Source organism: Saccostrea echinata, unplaced genomic scaffold (genome assembly GCF_033153115.1).
Source record: "Saccostrea echinata isolate AGI-Se365-2 ecotype Australia unplaced genomic scaffold, CSIRO_AGI_Sech_v1 ptg000054l, whole genome shotgun sequence".
Classification (NCBI taxonomy): Eukaryota; Metazoa; Mollusca; class Bivalvia; order Ostreida; family Ostreidae; genus Saccostrea; species Saccostrea echinata.
Window position 1 is genome coordinate 20971002 of NW_026889803.1, and position 21134 is coordinate 20992135.

At 33.8% G+C, this 21134-nt stretch overlaps 2 protein-coding genes across 2 annotated transcripts in view; one reads left to right on the plus strand and one right to left on the minus strand.

The window, feature by feature from the left end:
• Nucleotides 1-1983: 1983 nt before the first annotated feature.
• LOC133205391 (uncharacterized) lies at nt 1984-3677 on the plus strand. Its single transcript, XM_061341193.1, has one exon. The coding sequence runs from the start codon at nt 2070-2072 to the stop codon at nt 3285-3287; it is 1218 nt and encodes a 405-aa protein (XP_061197177.1). The 5' UTR covers nt 1984-2069; the 3' UTR covers nt 3288-3677.
• A 7703-nt stretch (nt 3678-11380) lies between these two features.
• Nucleotides 11381-21134, minus strand: part of LOC133205145 (neurofibromin-like) — a 37067-nt gene continuing 27313 nt past the window's right edge. Inside the window, exons 48-62 of the mRNA XM_061340891.1 lie at nt 20742-20962; nt 20495-20556; nt 20230-20344; nt 20031-20111; nt 19769-19909; nt 19182-19308; nt 19014-19101; nt 18661-18704; nt 18359-18475; nt 17815-18038; nt 16824-17054; nt 16583-16683; nt 16340-16479; nt 15599-15642; nt 11381-14970 (exon numbers count right to left, since the gene is read on the minus strand). Coding sequence (XP_061196875.1) covers nt 14641-14970; nt 15599-15642; nt 16340-16479; nt 16583-16683; nt 16824-17054; nt 17815-18038; nt 18359-18475; nt 18661-18704; nt 19014-19101; nt 19182-19308; nt 19769-19909; nt 20031-20111; nt 20230-20344; nt 20495-20556; nt 20742-20962 — 2066 coding nt within the window. The 3' untranslated portion in view covers nt 11381-14640. The remainder of the gene's footprint in view (nt 14971-15598; nt 15643-16339; nt 16480-16582; nt 16684-16823; nt 17055-17814; nt 18039-18358; nt 18476-18660; nt 18705-19013; nt 19102-19181; nt 19309-19768; nt 19910-20030; nt 20112-20229; nt 20345-20494; nt 20557-20741; nt 20963-21134) is intronic.

Genomic DNA, 21134 nt, shown 5'->3' on the forward strand with positions numbered 1-21134 from the left:
ACACTATAGGTCACTGGAATTCCTCTCTCTCTCTCTCTCTCTCTCTCTCTCTCTCTCGATGTTTTAATGAAGTGCAGTCTTGAAAGTTTGATGAACAAGAATTCAGTACTACTCTGCCTGAACGTGTATTTTAGCAGCAGCTGTCCATGCATTGTACAGAATTATTCAATTATCAACATTCAAATTACATGTATTTAATATCATCTATAATAACCTTTTTCGGAGCTAACAAGTTTCAACTCCCACCACCATACTTAAGTTCATACTTAAAACCAGAATATTTTCACCATTACATACAAAAATTTGTCATATTACACTATTATGCAGGTTTTAACTTCTTAGGGCGTATTTAATGGACATTCATGACATATCCTCCAATAATAAGCACTGACTGAAGCTTCTGCAATATCTACATAACGTTGTTAGGGGATGTCCATTTGATTCGGGTATTTATTTTCATGTCCTTGCAGGACAGATTATTTTCTTACCTGGAAAAATTTGACAAGGAAAAAAAATTTAAATTAAAATGTAAAAAATGAAGCTGAAAAAAAACCCCAAGCTCTATTAGGCGTGTGTGTGTGTGGGGGGGGGGGGGGGGGGGGGGGAGTTGCCAATGTAAAGATCAGATTATTTATTTACTTCTCTGTGGGGGACAAATTATTTATTAACGAAGGATTATTTCCAAAATCTGCTCCACTCCGCGAATGGTTGCCGAGGTGTCTGTCTACCGCCGACTTAGACCCGGCCAAAACTCTCTTATTCTGGAATCCTTTTCTAAAAGGTCTTGGATGTTTATAGAAATATAAAACACCTTTTGAATGTGTGTCAAGTATGACTTCCTTCTTTTTGTGCCTCCTATGCCCGGCCTCAAATTTAATTTTTTTATTTATTTATTTATTATTTATTTATTATTATTATTTTTTTTTTTACAGATTTTGACTTTCCTGACTCTTCGACATCAGAGACATATAAAAATTTTTATATGTCTCTGGAAAAATGAAATCAAGATCGCTACTACAAGTGGTAAAACATACAATTCTTTATGACTATAAAAAATGTGATCAACTAATTGTGTCTTTTGGAATTGCAGGATGATATTTAAAAGGATTTGATTTAATATATATACCTGTGAACTTTTCGTTTACAATGTAGAAACTTTAATGAAACTATAATGATGTGTTGTATTTGGATAGTCCACTCTTTATCTACTTAAAGTGATTTAATTAACGGTTTTTATATTCTAAATTCGTAAAAAAAAAAAAAAAAAAAAGAAGACTTCTTGTTTATCGAGGGAATAAAAAAGAATTCTTCACCCCGACTGACCGAAACTCCGTGATCCACCACTCATTATTCGGAACCGGAAATGTACAGGTAAGCGTGAGTCCAGGTAGAAAGGTAAATCAGGTAAGTTTGTCTTTAAATACACTCGTCTTAATATTTGGTAAATTACTATTATAATCTAAATATTCAACTGATGCTCAACCACCTCCTATATTGGCAGATGTACCAAAATTAAACAATATGCTGAATGAAACATGTAAAGCACCAAAACATTAAAGTTTTCAACTCAATCTTAGAGCAAGTGATGTGTCTTTTTAAATAAAAGAAAATGGTGATTTTTTTGTGTCTATAATACAGAACACTTATTCACAAAGGAATATATATACAAGACGCACAGAACTTCGGCTTTTCTTTTTGTTTGTGAAGAGTATGCTCCCTTTATTGCGTTTTTTCATGAAATATTTTCTTTCATGCGTGACACTGGCAAAAGCCAGACTCTGGGTGCAAACTAAAATTAATGAAATAATTAGGAACTTAGATTAGATGAGATATTATTAGACTCGGAGAAAAGATGTAATATTATACTGTTTGATAATAAGTATTCAAAGTATGTACGTCATACGTGCAGAATGGTTCATCCCAATAATTACCTTCTTGATTAATTTATCAATTTATTCTTGAAATATCTTTGTGTTACAGATTCATTTCAAAGAGGAAACACTAAGATTCATAACATGCAGACCTGATATCAGAGCATTTGAAAATTATGTAGGAGTGAATCACACAAAATGAATAAGTTCAGAAAACTTAAAAGAGTCCTATCTATGACTGGGATAATAATATGTTCACTACTTCTTATCCATATTAATTTGCCTTGGATGAAAGGATTTTTCCTACCAAATTACCCCCTGATTTTGAACAATGCTAATGGAAATTCTGCAGCAGTCAAAGAAATGATGAAGATAAAAGATTTTTCTTCAAAATATGGAAACGGTTTTGTAAATTCACCAGAGGAGGTCATAGGAGTACCACTGAGAATGGAGGATATAACTTTTGAGGAAATTCAAAAATCTGGATGGATTGACACTGGAAAATATTCTCCAGATAATGAGCTTGATTTTGTACCCCCTGTTCCAACATTTTCCGTTTATGATATTGTTTATCAATTAAAACCGAAAATTATGCGAAAATATTTAGCCCTCGATAAAAGAAAATATGAAAATTATAGCATTGTGATTCTTACCCCAATACATAATAGTGAAAATGATCTTGTGCAGTATGCACAGTTAATTAGTGAACTTGATTATCCAAAACACAAACTTTCTATTGTATTTGGTGAAGATGGAAGTGAAGATCAAACACTCAAAGTTGGAAAAGATATTTTAAAAGAATTTCGCAAACAAGGATTTCAAAGGGCTGAAATTTTTCATTTTAACATATCGGGTCAAATAAGTGGGGATTGGAATAGCATTCATGACCAGGTGCTTCAACATATACGAAGAAGACATCTTGCCAAAGCACGCAACCTGCTTCTTAAAGTTGGCTTAAAAGATGAAGACTATGTGTTGTGGATTGATGCGGATGTTGGTGTACTTCCCTCTGACCTTATCCAACAGTTGATCTATGCAAACAAAGATGTTGTTGCTCCGTGTTGTTTATATAGAAAGGGTCAGTATACTAATGTTTATGACAAAAACACTTGGAGAGAAACAAAATATTCTCTACAAGCACAAAAAGATCTCAGCAAAACACAGCTGGTTTTAGAAGGGTATGGACCCACAATCAGACTTTATTTACCTCACTTGAGGGGGGAGGGGAGGGTAGTCCCTCTTGATGGTGTAGGGGGTTGTAGTTTACTAGTCAAGTCAAAGTGCCATAAAAAGGGGCTTAAATTCCCGGAGGAGATTTTTCAGAATCATATTGAAACTGAAGGACTAGCCAAGCTTGCCAAGAGTTTGGGATTTGGTGTTTACGGGATGCCATTTGTTGAAGTATATCATAAGTAATGCTGTCTCCATATATGCTTTGTTTTTCAACATTGTCTTATTTTATGTAAAAATGTAAACAAAATCATTTTGCATTCAAATATTTTATGAATAGTAATGGTTTTTACAAATATCTCAAAATTTGAAGATTTACTTGTATATAAACTTAGAAGAGCTAGTCATTTAGAATCTTGTCATCCTATGTCAGAGGTTTGCCGAAATTGACAGGCATGGAATTTAACAAGACTTATACCATGTACTAAAAACTACTGTCTAATAATACATACTGGGTATTATTTAAAACGTAACTATGTATTGTTTATAGATTTAATGTATAATATTTTAATATCGATTTATTGTTAAGTGTTAATGATAGTTTTTCCTTGTTAAAAAAACATTCCAACATTTTATATGCATAATTTTATTGATATTGAAAACATTATCTTACACTTTTTTCATATTTAATCTTTCCATAGGTGAACGATCTTAACATTTTTAATTATTTTATTTTTTTCTGTGCATCAAAGTTTTACATGCTGGTGTCTGTTATTACATTAATTCCCCCATTGGGTTGTTTTTAAATATATGTATACAAATATAGATTGTTGCTATTTTTTGATACAATATATGTTGACATGTTGGTTTTTGACACCATTTCCATTTCCTGTACATATACTGACATAATAAAGCTATTTGACAAAATATAAAAAATATTATATTTATCATTTGAATACATTACAAAGAAAAGCTATATAGACGGTAAGGAGTGAAAGTTGACTTTAGTTCGGGGTCATTTAAATAAGATCCCTTATGTACCAGTAGCTTAAATTTATATTTGGATTTACAGTAGTATCACTTGTTATTACTTGACTAATTAAAAGTGTAAGTGATTTACATGTAATCTCTTCCCTTCAAAAATTCACCTGTATAATGTTAATTGTCACATATATACATGTTTATGATATGTGGGCTATAAAGTGACCGTGGATAATTCAGTGGTAGAGCACCTGACTTTAGTGATGCAGGGGTCCCGGGTTTGATTCCTGGTCCACTCATAAATTTTCCTCCTTCCTGTTATATTTTGTGCTGTGCCATACCTGATGTTGACGATTAACTTAACTGGAATTACTACACCATAAAATGTACATGTATGTAAGATGCAACATCTGGAGCATCATCCCAATGAAGTGTTTATAGATGAAAAAAGTGCTGGTCTTAATCTTGCACTGGAGCATACAATGCACATCTGAAGCTAACACATATTATGAATCCCTTGATGCCAGGGATGGGGTAATCGTAATCGAGTAATCGTAATCGATTGTAATGATTACTTTTTTTCAAGTAATCGACAGTAATCTGTAATCGAAGAGATTTTCGATTACTTGTAATCGTAATTTAATCGATTACAGCTAAAATTTTCAATGTAATTATAATTACTTTTTCGATTACTTTCGATTATTTTATACATAAATGGATGTTATTTTGGAGAATTATTTCCAGTCAGTCACACATAAATATCAAATATAAACCACCTAGTGTAATGTTGGGATTTCCTAACTTTTATTATCATAAGTTAAATAATGTTCTCAATAAATTTTGCATGATAGACCTACTGGCCTAGTATTAAATAATTCAGAAGTGTACTTCAACCATTTATTAATAAAATATACAGATTTTTTGTGTGCATTTTACATTTGACCCACTGTCCTCTTGCTGCATGTCCTTTTTCATATTTCAGATATTGAAAAACTTTGTCTTGTAATAGAAAATTATAAATAGCAAAAACAGATTTAAGTGCTGTATTAAATATAAATAATTTGGTAAATAAACTACATTGTACTCAAAATAAAAGAAGAAGATGGAAATACTTATTCATATCTGAAAATGTTTAAACAACTTCAAACTTGATATTAGTGAGAGGTCATAAGTGTCTGTAAGAGAGGGAGTGTGTCACTGTGTTTGCTTATCTCAATTGGCTAATTAATTGACTGAGACATCCCTGATTTGCAGATAATGAGGTATAAACTGTGAACTACCTAGTGTTTAACTTTTATTCCATTGAAGACAAACAATATTATTAAAACAATGAATAGCTCTCAAAACACTTATTTCAATACAGAATAAAATTGTGCTATTTGTTTCATTACTTAAAGACACATTTATTAATTTACATGTTTATTACTAATTTGAGTTCTAATTTACTCATTTTTTTTAAAAAGACAGGGTGTTTAATGTGTACTGTCAACATACGGGCAGCCCAAATACTTCTAATGAAGTAATTCACAATAAAATATTAAATAATTTTTTGCAACAAGTCAATAAATACGGAGGTTCAGATCCAAGGTTGAAAGGAATAATTAATTCCTTGGCATATTTTATTGTAGGAATTATTTCTCCACTTTTCATAGTAGGGAATCCCTCATTTGGGCATTTAGTGAGAATGTTAGCCTGCCCAGAATAAAACCTTAAAAAGGAACACATTCAAACTTTAGTGGATACCATTTACCATTTAAATATTGCTTTGATATTTGAAGGGGAAAAACTTGGAAGTAATCGATTATTAATCGATTACATCTTCCAAAGTAATCGATTACAGGTTAAAAATGAGTGTAATCGATTAATAATCGATTACACAAAATTCCTCTAAGTAATCAATTATTAATCGATTACATTTTTCAGTAATCGTGCCCATCCCTGCTTGATGCACCAGAGGGGTGATCAAAAAGTTCGTGAACTATCTCTATATTTACAAAACCACAATTCAGATCAGAATGAAATTTGGCACACATATAGTCATACACATGTTCTATAAATAACATGTTAAATAATGTTTTCCTCCGTGTTTGTGACATCACAATGTGAAAATGACGTCAATATGTAGGTCACTTGTGACAAAAAAATGGTTGACTAAGTCTTACTTGAGCAACGAACGGCTGTAAAGTTTAACGTATATCTTGGAAATTCCTTTGCAGTAGAATATGATAATTTGTACAAGGTTTATGAAGATAAAAGACTTACCAGAAGTTCAATCATTAGTTGGATTGATTGTTTAAGTAAAGACAGGGAGACGGTTAAAAATGATGTTTGTTCTGTTGCCCAGCGAAAGCAAGCCGGGGAAAAGATGTGTCCTTAGTTGAGCAATTTGTTATGAAACATCGTCAAGTTACAATTAGAAAAATGGTTGTATATATCTTAACAATAATATAATTATTACAAATCTCTAAAATATCATTTACTTTAGACTTTAAACATATGAGATATGATAAAAAGAAGGCGTCCATACTTTATCCACATTGGGTAAATGACTCTCCCGAGACAGAGGACTCAGGTTGTGATGGGTCACCATACTAATTGTGGGAAGGGATATCCTTATCCACCCATCCTATTGCTGAGATTTGGCCATTTCTGACAGATGGACTGTTTTTGTTATAAAAAAATAACTTGCATGGTAAGAAATATAAGACTCAGAAAAATCTTTTAACTTCTCTGAACAGACTGCTTCGGAGCGTGTCACGTGACTGCCTGGATCACGTGATTCGCGCATGGGCAGAACAATGGCAGATGTGCATTAAAATTGGAGAGGACTACTTTAAAATATAATAAGCACTGAAACTTCATTTTATTAGGTCACCTGAGTCACTCAGGTGACCTATTGCTATCTGTTTTCGTCCGTCGTCGTCCGTCGTCAGTCGTCTGTCGGTCGTAAACTTTTGAACATTTTCAGCTTCTCCTCTTGAACCACGGAACCAATTTCAACCAATTTTGGCATATAGCATCAATGGGTGAAGGGGTACAAAAATTGTGAATTTCATGGTCCCTGCCCCCCTGGGGCCTGAGGGTTGGGGCTAAAACCATCAAAATTAGTGCTATCTTTAAAAATCTTCTTCTTTACTCCTGGACATCAAGCAGTCAAACTGTTGGCATTATTGTAATAAGCATTGAGCCCTCTACCAAAATTGTGAAATTCATGGCCCCAGGGTCAGGGGTTCTGGTGCTAGGGCGGGGCTATATAGATCATATAGTGAAAGTGCATTATTTCTTTGAAAATCTTCTTCTCTACTCCTGGGTATTATTTAAACAAATTAAATACATAGTTATGATAAGCAAGGGTGACTCTACCAAAATTGTGAAATTCATAGCCCCAGGGTCAGGGGTTCTGGTGCTAGGGTGGGGCTATATAGATCATATAGTGAAAGTGCATTATTTCTTTGAAAATCTTCTTCTCTACTCCTTGGTATTATTTAAACAAATTAAATACATAGTTATGATAAGCAAGAGTGACTCTACCAAAATTGTGAAATTCATAGCCCCAGGGTCAGGGGTTCTGTTGCTAGGGTGGGGCTATATAGATCATATAGTGAAAGTGCATTATTTCTTTGAAAATTTTCTTCTCTACACCTGGGTATTATTTAAGCAAATTAAATAGATAGTTATGATAAGCAAGGATGCCTCTTCCAAAATTGTGAAATTCATGGCCCAAGGGTCAGGGGTTCTGGTGTTAGGGTGGGGCATATAGATCCTATAGTGAAGGTGAATTATTTCTTTGAAAATCTTCTTCTCTACTCCTGGGTATTATTGAAACAAATTAAATACATAGTTATGATAAGCAAGGGTGACTCTACCAAAATTGTGAAATTCATAGCCCCAGGGTCAGGGGTTCTGGTTCTAGGGTGGGGCTATATAGATCATATAGTGAAAGTGCATTATTTCTTTGAAAATCTTCTACTCTACTCCTGGGTATTATTTAAACAAATTAAATACATAGTTATGATAAGCAAGAGTGACTCTACCAAAATTGTGAAATTCATAGCCCCAGGGTCAGGGGTTCTAGTGCTAGGATGGGGCTATATAGATCATATTATATAGTGAAAGTGCATTATTTCTTTGAAAATTTTCTTCTCTACACCTGGGTATTATTTAAACAAATTAAATAGATAGTTATGATAAGCAAGGATGCCTCTTCCAAAATTGTGAAATTCATGGCCCAAGGATCAGGGTTCTGGTGTTAGGGTGGGGCATATAGATCCTATAGTGAAGGTGAATTATTTCTTTGAAAATCTTCTTCGCTACTCCTGGGTATTATTGAAACAAATTAAATACATAGTTATGATAAGCAAGGGTGACTCTACCAAAATTGTGAAATTCATAGCCCCAGGGTCAGGGGTTCTGGTTCTAGGGTGGGGCTATATAGATCATATAGTGAAAGTGCATTATTTCTTTGAAAATCTTCTTCTCTACTCCTTGGTATTATTGAAACAAATTAAATACATAGTTATGATAAGCAAGAGTGACTCTACCAAAATTGTGAAATTCATAGCCCCAGGGTCAGGGGTTCTAGTGCTAGGATGGGGCTATATAGATCATATAGTGAAAGTGCATTATTTCTTTGAAAATTTTCTTCTCTACACCTGGGTATTATTTAAACAAATTAAATAGATAGTTATGATAAGCAAGGATGCCTCTTCCAAAATTGTGAAATTCATGCCCCAAGGATCAGGGTTCTGGTGTTAGGGTGGGGCATATAGATCCTGTAGTGAAGGTGAATTATTTCTTTGAAAATCTTCTACTCTACTCCTGGGTATTATTGAAACAAATTAAATACATAGTTATGATAAGCAAGGGTGACTCTACCAAAATTGTGAAATTCATAGCCCCAAGGTCAGGGGTTCTGGTGAAAAAGGGGGGGGGGGCTCTATTGATTATATAGTGAAAAAGCAAAATTTCTTTGAAAATATTCTTTTCTGCTCCTGGTTAAAAAGCAAAGAAGCTAAGTGTATAGTTATGATGAGCAAGAGTGCTTCTTCCAGAGTAGTGAATTGCATGACCCCTGGGTCAGATGTGCTGGTGTAAGGGTGGGGCTCTTGATAATATAGTGAAAATGCATTAATTCTATTAAATAATCCTGTCTACTCTTAGTGTTACAGTGTTTTTTTTCAGTACTTTGGGACTGGGGGCTGAGGCCCTCAGAATTGGGAATTTCAGCATCATTTAGGCTAAATTGGGAATCTCCCAGAAAACCCAGTCACTTAAAAAGCTTTTCAAAAAGCTTTGCTTTTGTCTTTGCATTAATTTAACAAACAATTGTTATAACAAACCAAGACTATTCTTGGTATGAATTATCTAATTACTTGCATCAAGAACAATAGTGGTATGAATTATCTAATTATGAAGAAATCCAACATGGCTGAACAACAAAACTTGCTTTAACTTCACTGAAAAACATGCAATAAACAAACTGAATTTGATCAAATATTTTGTAAGTTTTTCTTTGGGAAAACTTCCACTACATTTTTGGAAATACAGGCATATTTTCAGTTGGGACTGGGGCCGAATTTCGGCCCTAAAAAAATCACTGCAGTGTTAAGCAGATTAACAAAGTGATTACTTATGATGAGCAAACTTCTGGTCCCAGGGTGAGAGGATCCGGTGTTTCTCGCTGGGGGGGGGGGGGGGGGGGCTGTATTGTTGATATAGTGAATCTGTAATAAAAAATGCATTATTTCTTTAAAAATCTTCTCTGCACCTGGGCATATCAGAGGCAAAACGAGTAAAAGTTTTAATAAGGAAGAGTATTTTTACCAGATTTTTGAACATCTGGACCATTTGGTCAAGTGTTCTGGTCCTGGCCAGGGCTCTATTAATTTGTATTCTACTGAGAGGAGTTATTCCCCTTTGCCATTTACTTTTGATAATTAATCACTGTAAATAATGTACTTGAAAGGTTAATAGAACAAGAGAATTACGCAAGAATTTTTATTGTATAATACAAAAAGTACTTTCATAGATTTAATGATCAGGTATACTTGTAAGTAATAGATAAATAAAAATGAGACAAAAATAACTGGTCTTTTTAAATGTTCATCAAAGACCAAGAGAAGCCAATTTAAGAGATTTCAACAAGGAATTAAAATAATACAGAAACACTGATTGATTGCTAATATACTGTATGGTGATAATGATAAATGGGGAACAGATTAGAATCTAATTTATGAACTGTTAATGAATACTAATTATTTTGTTGATCCTGATCACCCTATTTTTCTTGCTTTTGGGCAAGAAAGCTTCACCTTTCAGTTCATTTTCTACTCTATGGATCTCTAAATTGTTGTATTATACTCAGGTGACCGTTAAGGCCCTTGGGCCTCTTGTTTCTTTTAAAGAAGTAATTCAATTAGTTCGGGAACTCTTTGATCACCCCTCGTATATGCAAGTGATATGGATACTCTTTTAGATAAACCAAACTATGGCCAAGTTTGACCTTTTATTTAAATTTTCATGGTTTTAAGTCCCATCCCACAGAACCCTGAGGAGTTCTGACAGTGAAATTCACCATTCCTTTTTCTCCTTTATTCATACATGCTAGGCATAAAGGTTATGACCTATAGATTGTCTTGACCTCAAGTTAAGATCATTGAGATGAGGTCATGCTTAAAGGGTTCAAATGTTAAATACTTTGTCCAGGCAATATTAAACTGTGCAATGCAGACACTACAAACTAATACAGTTGAACTTCGGTATCTTGAACACTAATATCTCGAATACCATGGATATATGTCAAACTGATTTGAAGTCCCAACTACTTTATATTCTTTACGTATTTTACCCTCATTTCTCAAATCATCGGATATCTCGAAGTTTTTACTTGGTCTCATGGAGTTCGAGATAATGAGGTTTGACTGTACATATACTCGATATATAGAATTCATGTCCTATAGATCACAGGACTGCAAGAGTAAAGTTCATGCTCTGACACGACCCATATGCAACACAGAGATTGACTAGCTTGTTCTTGACACAAAGCACATAAAAGAGAAGACACTGAGCCAAGGCTATTTAAATAAGGTCACAACCTACATTGTCAAGATTTTGTTGGACCCATAAATTTACAATTCTGGAATTGTAGAAGCTCATACATCAAAAAAACTTTTAATCAAGATCAGAGGATGTGCTATAAATTCCAACTATTCTCAGACAGGAAAACATCCACTCAATGTTTCAATGTCAATTTCTTTAAATCAAAAAAAAAAAAAAAAGAGCCCTTCAATTGGTATGCAACTCTATCCTGATGTTTTGCAGTGTCCTCTTACGACAACTCTGTTATTAATAAAGCATGAATTTCTGACAAATTTATTTTATTACATACTTAACAGGACTTTCTGAACAACAATCAAAATGTTCACAAAAAATAATCCTAACTGTTACTATGGCAACAAGACATTGCAGACCAATCACATGATTTACAAGCTTCAAGGTACACTTGGTGTAAAATTTAAACAAAAAGTTTCTCTATCACTTAACACATTTAACTGCTTTGTACAGCAGTTCATAGACAAAAATAAGGTTCTTTTATCTTCTAAAAAATGCTTCCATAAAAGAATGACTGAAATATTTAAAATGTCATCTAAAATGTACATAAAATATGTTTCTTACTTTTAATACTGGAGTATGTATGTATTTATACAGAACATCCAGATCAATTTTTTTGGAAAAAAGGGATCCACGTTTCTTTCCTACATTGCACAAAATATATGACTGCAAGCATCACCAATTTAACACTGAAATGATCACAAACCACTTAAAATTAATTTCCTTGTAAATTGTGATTTGACCACTTTCATGGTTTTCATTGTAAATTATGATTTTTGAATCATAGTGTATCAATTATAGCTGAGTATTTGTGAACACCTGAGAATTAGCAGTATTAATGCTTTAGATGCGTAATTCTGGAGAAAAAAATTCTGAAAATATGTTTATATATATAACTAGAACACAGTGACTGCTTGTAGTTTGTTTGGTGACATCCATTATCTACTGTTGCAAGCTGACCAGACTGAGAGGTTATTATTCATTGTATTATTTCAAAATTCAATTCATATACATACACAGAAAAAAGCACAGTTCAATGCACAATAGAATAATTTCAAATTCCAACCTTTTCCATTTCTGTAATATTTAGTCCAGTCAATTGACAAAAGATCTAATATTACTGACTCTGATCTACCTACATATAGATTTTTCCTAGCACAGAATGTGGTTGCTGTGAAAGTTAAAGACAATACATCATCACAAACCTGGATTTCAAAATATCAATACTTTCCAAAATAACAGCAATACTGAAACATTTTTATGACTGTTTTAACTACATGAACTTCAAAATAAGTTCTTTTTTTCTGTTTTCCCAATATTCTCTCAAAGTCTATCATGAACTTAACATACTTGTATAATTATACTTGTGTATAAATATTCATTTGCTCAAGCCTCTGTTCACAACATACTTTTACAACCCAATATCTTTTTAAAATACATTTGAATCTAGTTGTATCACTTACTGGATAGTATTACAATAAATACTGCTCCAAACTAATATAACCATTTAGATTATGCCTGACATTTTATACAAAAATATAAAGCTATCAACATTACATATTTTTTGACATGAAAGACAACAATGACAGCATGCTGTTCTTATTTTCTTAACAAACTTTAACAACAAACATGGCATTGAGCTAACAAAATGTTGCCTTCAACAAATACACATACATAAGCTATGTGATTATATATGGGAGACACAAACTTTGGTACATGTGTATTGTTCAAGGATCTGTTTATACACAGCATGCAAAATTTTGTAGTTTGACGTGATGGCTAATCTTTGTAGAATGTAACAGAAAATTAGTTCTATTAAACAAAACTGAACAAATAAAATAACTTCCTCAAAATTGATTTCTTTGAATAAAGTAAAGGTGTTTGCCGATGAAACCTTATGCAATTTTACTTATACAATTTTACTTGTATGCATAAAAAAAATTTATGAGCATTTCCTATCCATGACACGTTCACCCGTATACAGAAAGAACACATAAAATAGAATTTTGGTTCAATGCCAAATGAGCCAACTATTCTAGGAAAAAACAAGGAAAGAAAGAAAAAGGAGAGTAAGTTATAAAAAGAAAATACAAGGAAATAGAAAAAACAAGCTGAACACAGAAAAGAAAGTAGGAAACACAGGAAGAGGGTAAATACACAATTTGCGAATGTTTTTGACATATTGCACCAGATGAACACAATATGGTTAGACATAAAGGGATAAATAATCATTAAATCAAGAGCAGAGATCAGGACTTGCAAAATAAATCAAATTTTGATGTACCCAGGAAAAAAATTTACCATTTTAGATGAAATTAAAATCTCCTTTGGGAAAGTCTTTTTAAAACTTGGTGTAGTTGCTCAAAAACAGTTTACACAACACAAAATCCCAGAAATGGTTCCTAATGGGACTTCACGCTATCCATATACACAGCCTGTTTTTACACACAAACTGGTCTTTTTTTAAAAAAATCTATGTAATATTGTGTCAATATTTAGAAACCTACATACATGTACTTTGTACAAATGTATGTCAAATAAGATAGGAGAATGAGTTCCACTTAAATTATATTTGAATTCATCAATTTCCTGTGATTGTTTTTTTTTTTTAAAGAGGTAAACATCTTTTTGATCTACATTATAAGAAAAACCTAACTATTTCCACTGTTAAAAATCTTTAAAAAGTAAAAAGGGGGGAGGGGGGATAATAAACCATTCCAATAATAACGTTGGAGGTGTTCAGAATTAGTCTGAAATGCTGAGGCTTCACCTTTGGTAAGGATGTTCTATATTCAACAAAAGTGAATAGAAAGTCATAAATTCCTCCATCTTTGAAAAAAAAAAATATGTATGGCGACTTAGATATGTAATACTTCTTTATCATGAACATAAGAAATTCAATCTTTGAGCGTGGATTATGCAAGACATTAACAGTACTCGTTCATTTTAAATATACTTTTCGAACTTTGTCAACAATTTCAACAATGCCATTTTTGTTCCTGATATCTACAATAACAATGCAACTGATGATTTAATAACTGAAATGTCTATCACTGATGAACCTGATATGGAATAATATCCAACATCCACCAAAATTATCAGAATCAACAGACATCAACAATAAAAGCACAAAGCAAGCTCAGTACAAAACATTCAGAATAATGATACATGTGTCTTTTTTCTATACAGCTACTACTGTTTGATTAACTTCTACCTTTTTGCCTAGTTCAATAATTTAGGAATGTACTAAATGAGCTCTACTAAAGTTTACTGAATCTCCTGTCTAAACAAAACATTTAGATATTTTTAAGTCACATGAATTAAAACAGGCCTTGAAAATTATCTAAAAAGTGGTATATGGAGGTAAATTTTTGGTTCATAGCAATAAATAGACAATGAAATGATATGTGAAATTAAAACTTATTTTTCTTATTTTTCAAACTACTGAGTAGTGAAGAAAATTGTTAACTCTGTAGGTATTATACAACTCATATTTCACTCTGAGAAGTCAGTTCTCAATGGTCTCCATCACTTTCTTCTTGCTATCCTTCCGCTTGAAGCTTCCCGTCCGATTTTTGCCAGGCAAGTTGTTTGCGGAGCCATGGCGCATGCGGTTGCTGTTGGCACCGTTTTTGTCGGCGGTGTCTTTATCTGTGGGGGAGTGCATGCTGCTGACACTAAGGCTGGACATGGAGCTGGACAAGTTTAGATTGGAGGAAATCCCAAGGGAGCTGGGATAAGGATTAAGAATGTCAAGGTCATCACCAGGGAGACAGTTCTCAACCATCATGGCTTCCAGGCAGTTCACCAGCAGCTCGGCTGTATCGCTCTGCGCAGACTGGGGGGAAAAAAAAAAGACATTTAACATTAATGGGACCTAGATAAAAACCATACTATTAACATAGACAAATATAGTATATCACTGTACATGATAAATGAAAATTTATGATGTAGAATGATGAAACATTGGATTTGAAGCAAAAGGAGAAATTTCAGGACTTCTTAACAACCCCATCACCTGTAACTCAATTGCCTTCAAAGGCTATTGACGATTTTATAATTTCTTTAAGAGCATGTTCAAAGAATGAAACATTTCCATGCATGAATTAGTCGTTTACTGCTAGTGAAAGTGTAATATGATTACTCATGATTGATGACAAATTGATGGTGCATGAGAGACAGCATACAGTACCGTGCAAGGTCCTTTGGAGGTTACTCATGTTGTACATTCATTAATTTTAATTCCATGAATAATTTTTTCATGAACAGAAAAGACACTGAACAAATAGTGAACAAAAAATGAAAACAGTACACCAGAAAAAATGAAAAATGATATAAAAAGCAAAGTTTACGAAGTGAAATAAATTTTTAAAAAAAGAGAGACACATTATTTATAACCACCACTACGAAAGAGATCATGGTACACAGTTATCCCCCCTATGTGGCCATGCACTTTTCCAGCGTACCTTAAACGTTCCAGCAAACCTCCAAAGGCCTCCGAAGCCGATACCTGAAATAAACAACAAACATGCTACTTGTGGGCTGCCAAGTGATCGTCAGAATTTCTAAGGTCAATTCTCAATTTATAGCGAAAAGCAAAGTTATGGCAGATACGTATATGAAGTCTTTGACCTTTCATTTTGACCTGGCCTGATATGTTCTGACTTTCCAAATATACATATGTAACATCTGTCTCATGCAGAGCAGTGGCCCATGTTAAAGTTTACCAAAAAAAAAAGACACTTGGATAGACAGACCAAAATTATACTCCATTTTAGAGTGGTAAAAATATTCCTTCCTTCTCATTCTGTGAATGTATCAAAATCATGGTCACAAAAAAACCTAAGAGAGACTTGGATAGACAGACCAAAATAATATTTAAGATTGATAAAAATATTCATACCTTCTCATACAGTGAATGTAATCATAAATACGGGGAAAAAAACTATGTGTTTTGTGCTGTTGGGGGAGAGGATGGGCTCAAACTTGTTAGTAATCACCAGGAATATCCATGTGCCATATTTTACTGATTTCAACTGAAAACAGTGCCGAATGTTATCAAGTGTCAGATGTAAACATGCATGCTTCTTATACATGTATGTAATTGAGATGGAGGGGGAAAAAAAAGACAATAAAATAATATCTCATCCAGTTCACCATCAGTTCTGCTTGCCATCACAATGAACATGTGACCTTTTTGTACTTACTCTGCAAGTAGGAGAGCTGCTGTTGGGAGGGATCCTCACAAGCGATCATATTCTGTATAATGCTTTGTACAGCATTCAGAATAGCCTGATCATGGCACAACGAGAGGACATTGTTAATTTTGGCATCCAGAAGACTGTGTCTGCAGAAGTAAATCATAAGTTTAATTATTCCTCACTTAATGACGACTTCAATTGCACATAGTCATAATAATATAAAAAATGTTTGTGGCACATGCTACTTACATCACTGGAAAAACTTTAGGAAAAACCACAGATGCCTCTGCGAGGTATTCATAGAGAATTCTTGCCTCATTTTCATCAGTAGTATTTCTAACCAGGGTAGCCTACAAAAAATTAACATTTTTTAGCTGCCTGTTCTGTCAGAATTTTTTTTTTTTTTATCTCGAAGTCAATTTACATGTATTAGGTTTCTATATGCATATACAATATGAATGTGACTGTTGACCAAAAATGACTAACATACCAGCACAGTGAGGACCAGTACTTGGGTGGGATAATCTGTCAACATATCTGGATCCAGTAACACATTGTTTTCATTAGAGACAGACACCCTCCCACTGCGGGACTGAGACATAACTGCTTTACTTCCATCCTTCTTAGAACCTGGGGTAGGCATGGAGTTACTCCTATTGTGAAATGGTGGTCGAGGATTTGGGTCATCTAAACTTTTCCAAACCTTGGAGCTACCTGGCTGCTGTTAACATAAAGATAACCACATATATATGTAAACTGTAATTCCATAATCGAAAAAAATTGGAAATTCATCAAGCCTGAAGACAAAAACGTACATTATTATAAGTCAATGATTTTAAATGATACTCTGAGTCTCCTTAAACGTTAGGAACTGAAAGCTTGCAATAACAACTTCAAGTATTTGCTAACTTTTATATTGGACCAAAACTGTCGAATTTGTATTTGTAAAACTTGTGAAAAGACAAAAAGACAGACATCTACACATATGACAGAACTTTGCAAAGGTGGGACTCCTAGCATCCATCTATCTGACTCCCTACACCAATTCACAGCCAACATGATAAGGCTTCACTGTATTTATCAGGTGGTGGTTTTACTATTCTTTATTTATATATACACAAGTATTCATATATGAAGTTGTATATAGTATAATAAAATAAATGAAAAACAACTTCCCTCTTATTTTACATTCGATTACAGTTTCAGATCACTAGGTTTTTGCAGAGAAATGAGACTAGGCAGTGAACTACCCCTTATACGTGCTTGACATGCCAGATTTTCCAACCACTTGCAATTCATTAAATGAGATTTCCTTCCATTTGTTTTTGTTTTAACTGGATATTTATAAACATTGTACCATTCATATTGTCACTATTTCTTCCTTCTAATTTGCCTCTTTTCTAAAATGAATGTATCTTCTTTCTTCAAACATAACCCTCACTTTACACAGAGTTTGTAAAACCTCTGACATGGCTGTTTACCTGAGTTTGGTTGGCATGTGATGGACCTTTCTGAAGTCTAGCAGCATTCATGGGTCCCAGGTCCAGAACTTCCCAGCTCTTCTGTCGCCTGGTCATGGGTGTAGCCACTGGAGGAGGGGTCATTGAGGGGGGAGTTTGGATGTCGAGGGTTGATGTGACCATCACCTGTGAGGGCAGGCTGGGGACGGGGATCACTGGTCCTGCGGTGGAGGAGGAGAACACCCCTGTCAAACATTGAGAACAGACTTGCAGATTTACAAGGATCATTTGGTATTTTGTAAACTCAAATAATGGTTAAATTTCATGTGGTTTTTTGACCTCCAAACCTTGACTTGATAAAGGAAGTCTCTATCTCACAAGATTCTTCAGTAATGGACAAATTAATATTAGTAAAGAAACAACCAAGAAAATTTACAAACAATGTATTTAAAACAATAAAGGGAAGATTTCAATCCCATGAGTACAAGATAGTCTCTGAAATCTAAAGAGAGCTAAAAAAAAAAAAACCCCACTTAGACCCAATCAAACAATAACTGTCACTAACCTGCTGCCATATCTGTGTTGAGACTGTCACTGGAGGGCGACTCCTTCATCAGGTACTGAGATGTACGATGTTTAAGATGGCATCTACTTCTCACTTCTTCAGAAACCGATACCAAGGCTGTAAACAAAGGAATATTGTAAAGACTTGTTAAAGTATGAATTATAGACAAGTTCCAGTTTTAACTTAAATGTACATGTATTAAATTACTAGAAGCAATATTGAGCAAGCTGCACAAAATTTACAGCAGCTATTGATTCATCAAATAGAATTGATAAATATAATACTTATGTATCTATAATTACCTGCAAGATATGGCACAGTCTGAGGTGTCACTTCAAACTTGTCTCTGAAAAAGTGCCAAGATATTTCCATAAATGTTTTTCATACTTAATACTGTGGAATCATTATTGTTCTTGAGGGACCAATTTCTGTGGATTTCGTATGTCTCCTGTACCAATAAACTGACATCCCAATGAACTATACTTTTGTCAATGTATCTGTTCAATATATCTTCAGTATACATGTATATGATTTACCCATAAAATTACTTCCCCATATAAAATTTTAGTTGCCCACAAAATTAAATGATTCTACAGTATATTCAGTGTCTTAGGTATTTTCCTACCATGACTGAGCAACTATCACGGTGGCTTACCTGTTGGTGGGTTTTACAGTGATGGATAACAGCTGGTTCAGAACACGGACAGTTCGAGATGTTGTCGTCTGTGCTGGATGTCTAAATCCTAAAATACGCATACACATGTAAATAAGTGAACAAAATTCTAATTGATGACAAACAGTGATGGGTGAATGCTATACATACCTTTCAGAAGATGACCAACAAGAGCGAAGTTAAAGTTGGCTTTAAAGCTGAGTCCCATGGCATGGTCTAGCTGTTTGAAATGCCACTCTAAAGGATCCCTAGTCTCCATCATTATCTTCTCTAGAGGCTACCAGATGGGAAAAAAAAAAACATATAAAAGTACACTTAATTAACACAAATCATATGGACATTGTACCCATTAAGGACATACAATACTCAAATTTATGTTATGTAAATTTGTAAAACATTCTGCGTAGGTTTAATTATTGCTAAAACACATACTTATCCCAAAATTTTTCCTTTTATATCTACATGTACATTGTATATGGAAATTAAAAACAAAAAATTTGAAATCTCTCAAAACAAAAACAAATTTACTCTAATTTTTACCATGTAACAAAATAATTTGAACTTAAAAATGGCAAAAACAAGAAGGACTGATGAAATCTACATTTTCTCCAAATTTTGGGTATCATATGACCTTAAAATACTATACTATATTTTAACAGTATCATTTTAAGAAAATCTAAATACCGTACATGCATATAGCACCATTTCTGTTGTAAACCCAGCAAACATGCCATTACCTCTCTATCAAACAGTCCCATGTTGTCCAGGGTATGGAGGTTCTGCTCCAGTAAAGCCAGACCTGCTGCATATAAAGACTGCTCATCCAGCTGTAGGACAGAAATGGCCACCCAGAACAGAAAGCGGTGGATAGAGGAATCCTGAAAGACGGGAAATACAAATATATCAACAACAAATTATACTGTTTCTGATATCTAAAAATTCACTGCTGTTACATTGATGAACAGTTTATGATATTGTATTTAATGTCCATGAACTTACAGATCTCAGCAAAGGCTGTAACCTTGTCAGACACATAACAATGGCCTCTATCAAAGTCAGGTCATTAAAAGACTCCAAAGCCTGTCCAAAAGAAGGAGTGTAATTAGTAAATGGATAAACTTTATGTTACTTATTTTCTCAGATGCTCACCGAAACTGTCAATATCAACAAAGAAGTATGTGTACTTGGAAATACTTGCCTTCATCATGATTTTGAGGAGTTGTTTGATTTCCGAGTCTGTTACAGTTTTACTGATACAGCCAAACACAATGATAGCCCGGGGCTGTAAGGCAGGATTGTACTGGAATGCAAACCTGAAAGAAAGTCACACTTCTGTCATTTGTCAGATTAAGTACAGTATATTACACATCTAGTGGACAATTCTAAAATTCAAATACTGCAACTCATGTTTACTTCACAATAAATGTTTAAAGACAAATTTTGAATATTTGCTGACATTGTACCTTCTAGCCAAATCTGTCCATTGCTGGAGCCAATCACAACTTGGAATGTCTTTCATAGATGCCTACAAGAACAAATCACATACTGATCTTAACATTGATACTTACATATCTTTCATGCAAATCTTTTTAACGGATTTTAATTTCACAATAAGAAATTTTTTTTTCAAACTTCAATAAATATGGCAAGGCATATTTCTATTTTTAAGTTAGTGAACAAAGAACAGAAAAAGTATCCACTAAGCATTACCTCCATGATCTCTAGAAGAGCATCTACAATGGTTTCCAGAGAGGAAAGAGACATTTTCTCGTGTTCTGGAGGGGACATTGTAAACGATCGATCCCCCGGCCTAAAGCTGGTTCGAAATGCACTGACAGCTGCTGATTTTACTTTACTGATCCCAAACAACTGGTAGAACTTGGGTAGAGAGAACTCAGCTAAACTCATCTTCAGAATCTTCATAGTGGTCTCTGAATTTTTTTTTAAGTGTTAATCCAATTATATATCAAAAATTTCTTTCTATGATGATTTTCATCATACCATTTGTTCCAACATGACACAAGAAAAGAGATCTCTTGAAAAATAATATTACATGTATACATACAATGTCTTTACCATGATCCTCTAGACCTACACATCTTC